General features: G+C 51.1%; 1 protein-coding gene across 1 annotated transcript; it reads left to right on the forward strand.

Moving 5' to 3' along the window:
- The first annotated feature begins 254 nt into the window (after window positions 1-254).
- On the forward strand, window positions 255-2,876 carry BTG1 (BTG anti-proliferation factor 1). Its single transcript, XM_075428814.1, has 2 exons — window positions 255-484; window positions 1,593-2,876. The coding sequence occupies exons 1-2, from the start codon at window positions 337-339 to the stop codon at window positions 1,955-1,957; spliced, it is 513 nt and encodes a 170-aa protein (XP_075284929.1). The 5' UTR covers window positions 255-336; the 3' UTR covers window positions 1,958-2,876.
- Window positions 2,877-3,215: the final 339 nt, after the last annotated feature.

Here is a 3,215-nt window from a genome sequence, read left to right on the forward strand (position 1 = left end):
CCCCAGCGCCGCGACGCCACTTCCGCCCGCGGCGGGCTATAAGACGCGGCGGTCGGCGGGTAGCTCCCTTCGCCAGTCGCAGCAGGAGATGCGGGGAGCGCTGCTGCGGCCGCTGCTGCCGCCGCCGCCGCCCCCCTGCCGCGGGAAGAGGAGGAGGAGGCTGTCGCCCCCGCGATGTGATCTGGGCTCCGTCGCCCGCTCCGCTCCCCGTTAGAGCCGCGCCCGGCCCGTCCCGCTCCGCACCGCTCGCCCCCCCCCACCCCGCTCTGCGCCCCGGCCCGTCCCGTCCCAGCGCCGGCCGCCCCGGAGAGCTGGCTGCCGCCCGCCGCCGCCTCCATGCATCCGGCTCTGTACACGCGGGCCAGCATGATACGCGAGATCGCCGCGGCCGTGGGCTTCATCTCCAAGTTCCTGCGGACCAAGGGGCTGATGAACGAGCGGCAGCTGCAGACCTTCAGCCAGAGCCTGCAGGAGCTGCTAGCAGGTGAGGGCGGCGCGGGCGCGGCGGGAGCCGCTCCCCCGCTCCGGCCCGGGGGGGTTCGCGCTGCCCCCTCCGCCCTGGGGCCGCCGGGGGCGAGCGGGCAGCGGCCGGTGGAGGGGGAGAGCGGCCCCATTCGAGGGGCTGGAGCCACCGCGGGGCGGGTGCGGGGGGCGAGCGGGGCTCCGCGGCCGTGGCTGGCCCCTTCGCCCCCGCCCCCCCCGGCGACGGGTGGGAGCGGGCTGTAAACAAAAGGGGCTCGGGCCTCGTGCGGGCAGCCCCCCTCACCCCGGCTCGGCAGACAAAGCTCTCGGAGCAGCCCGGGCTCCGCTCCGAGGGCCCGAACCGCCCGGCGGGAAAAAAGCTCCGGAGCTGGGTGGTTTTCTGTCGAGTAAAACTCGGTGGTGAGTCGCAGGTCCCCTTTCCTCTGGAAACATCTCGCAGCAGCTGCCCGGCAAACCCCGCCTGGGATCAAACACCGAGGGCTGGCTGCTTTGCTCCCGGCGGATTTTCTGGTCCCCAGTCTAGAGGTGGAGGCTACCAGTAGCCCCAGACCGGGAGGGAGGGCTTTGGGTGGGATAAAACTCCTGAGGTAACTGGAGTCATTGGTATCTCGCCGTGGAAGAGCGGTGGTGAAAGGCAGCTTGAGTCAGGCGGCAAACGCTGCCCAGCTCCTTCCCTGGTTATTTTTGGGTGTTCTTAGAATGTGAGGAACTAAGCGCGGGTGTGATCTCGGGAGGATGCTGGAAAGGTGCCGTGTTCCTTCTTGGTTTGTGGGGTTTTGAAGCCCTTGCGTTTTTCTGCAGTGTATGTAATCGCTCTTTAAATATTTGTTTCTGTGAATGCCAGGAAGTTGCGTTTCACCCTTTCAGATGGCAAACATTGTTCTCTGTTTGTGGTGGCACGGAACAGCAACTTTGTACACGAGTACTTCCCAAGGGACACTGCGCTTGTGTAAATAATGAGCAAAAATAAATGCTTTAAGGATTTAATTCTAAATTTTTAAGTATCTCAATGTCTTGAAGTGTGAAAGTCGCGAGACAACGATGATCACTGTACATCTTTTTGAATACAGAATTAAAGGGGATAATATTTTTTGTTTTTTATTTTATAGAACATTATAAACACCACTGGTTCCCAGAAAAGCCGTGCAAGGGATCAGGTTACCGATGTATCCGAATCAACCACAAAATGGATCCTCTCATTGGACAGGCAGCACAGCGGATTGGATTGAGCAGTCAGGAACTGTTCCAGCTTCTTCCGAGCGAACTCACTCTATGGGTTGACCCGTATGAAGTGTCCTATCGTATTGGAGAGGATGGCTCCATCTGTGTGCTGTATGAAGCTGCACCAGCAGGAGGTAGCCAAAATAACACCAACATGCAGATGGTAGACAGCAGAATAAGCTGTAAGGAGGAACTTCTCTTGGGCAGAACTAGCCCTTCCAAAAGCTACAATATGATGACTGTATCGGGTTAAGATATAGTCTGTGGATGGATCACCTTAAAATGGATGGATAAATTTGTTTTTTACTTTGGGTGGGCACCTCTGGGGATGGATTATGGAATTTAAACCATGTCACAGCTGTGAAGATCTGGCGCACGTTAGAGTGGTATACTTTAAAGTGACAGTGCCATAGTTTGGACAGTACCTTTCAGTGATTTAATAGCCTGTGAGTCAAAATGATTGCAACTTGCTAGGGAGTGAAGATGATCTAGGAAGGGTCAGTTTCTCCAAGACATCTTAATTTCTATACCAATTTTCAACCCCAATCTGTATTTATAAAGTGATTCTCTGCAGTAGATCTTGCAGAGTAAATTTGCACTATTACATTTATTAATTGTTAGCATTTTTGGCAGCTCAGTAACAAGACTTACTGTTATGAACACCATTGTACTGGAAATTTTGTTTTTCAGACTTTTACCTAGCACTTACAAATATGTATAAATGTACATAAGATAAACCAGTAAGTATGACCTGGGGAAATGGTCAGATCTTTACATTGGCCTCGAAAGTAGCAAGTGATCAGAATCTGCCATGGCAACAGGCTTTGAAAAGACCATATAAAGACACTGTCTGAACTGTGGTGTTAGCACCAGCCAGCTATCTGTACATTTGCTAGCTTGTAGTTTTCTAAGACTGAGTAAACTTCTTATTTTTAGAAAGTGGAGGTCTGGTTTGTAATTTCCTTGTTCTTAATTGGGTAAAAGTCTTTTCCACAAACCACCATCTATTTTGTGAACTTTGTTAGTCATCTTTTATTTGGTAAATTATGAACTGGTGTAAATTTGTACAGTTCATGTATATTGATTGTGGCAAAGTTGTACAGATTTCTATATTTTGGATGAGAAATTTTTCTTCTCTCTATAATAAATTGTTTCCTATCTTGGCATTTTAATTAATCTCTTGTCGTGATTACATAGGATCAGTTAAACTATTTTTGTCTCACAGTGGAAGTGAAATAGGTACTATAAAGGCTTAAGAACATCAGTGGCATGCCGATGCTAGGGAACACTTGGTGCAGGCATGGATTAATGAAGACCTCGTATATGAACAGGAAGTTTAGGGAAACACAATGATGTACATGTCACTTCAAACCTTTTAAAATCAAATCGGTGTGGAAATAACTCCAGGGCCAATAATTCCAGGATATGAGGAAAAGGTACAGAAATAACATCCACCAGTGGTGACTTGAATAAATCCAGAGGATTGAAGTGTACTTGGCTGCCCGATGAAG

The sequence above is a fragment of the Opisthocomus hoazin genome, chromosome 8, assembly GCF_030867145.1.
Source record: "Opisthocomus hoazin isolate bOpiHoa1 chromosome 8, bOpiHoa1.hap1, whole genome shotgun sequence".
In the NCBI taxonomy this organism is placed as follows: domain Eukaryota; kingdom Metazoa; phylum Chordata; class Aves; order Opisthocomiformes; family Opisthocomidae; genus Opisthocomus; species Opisthocomus hoazin.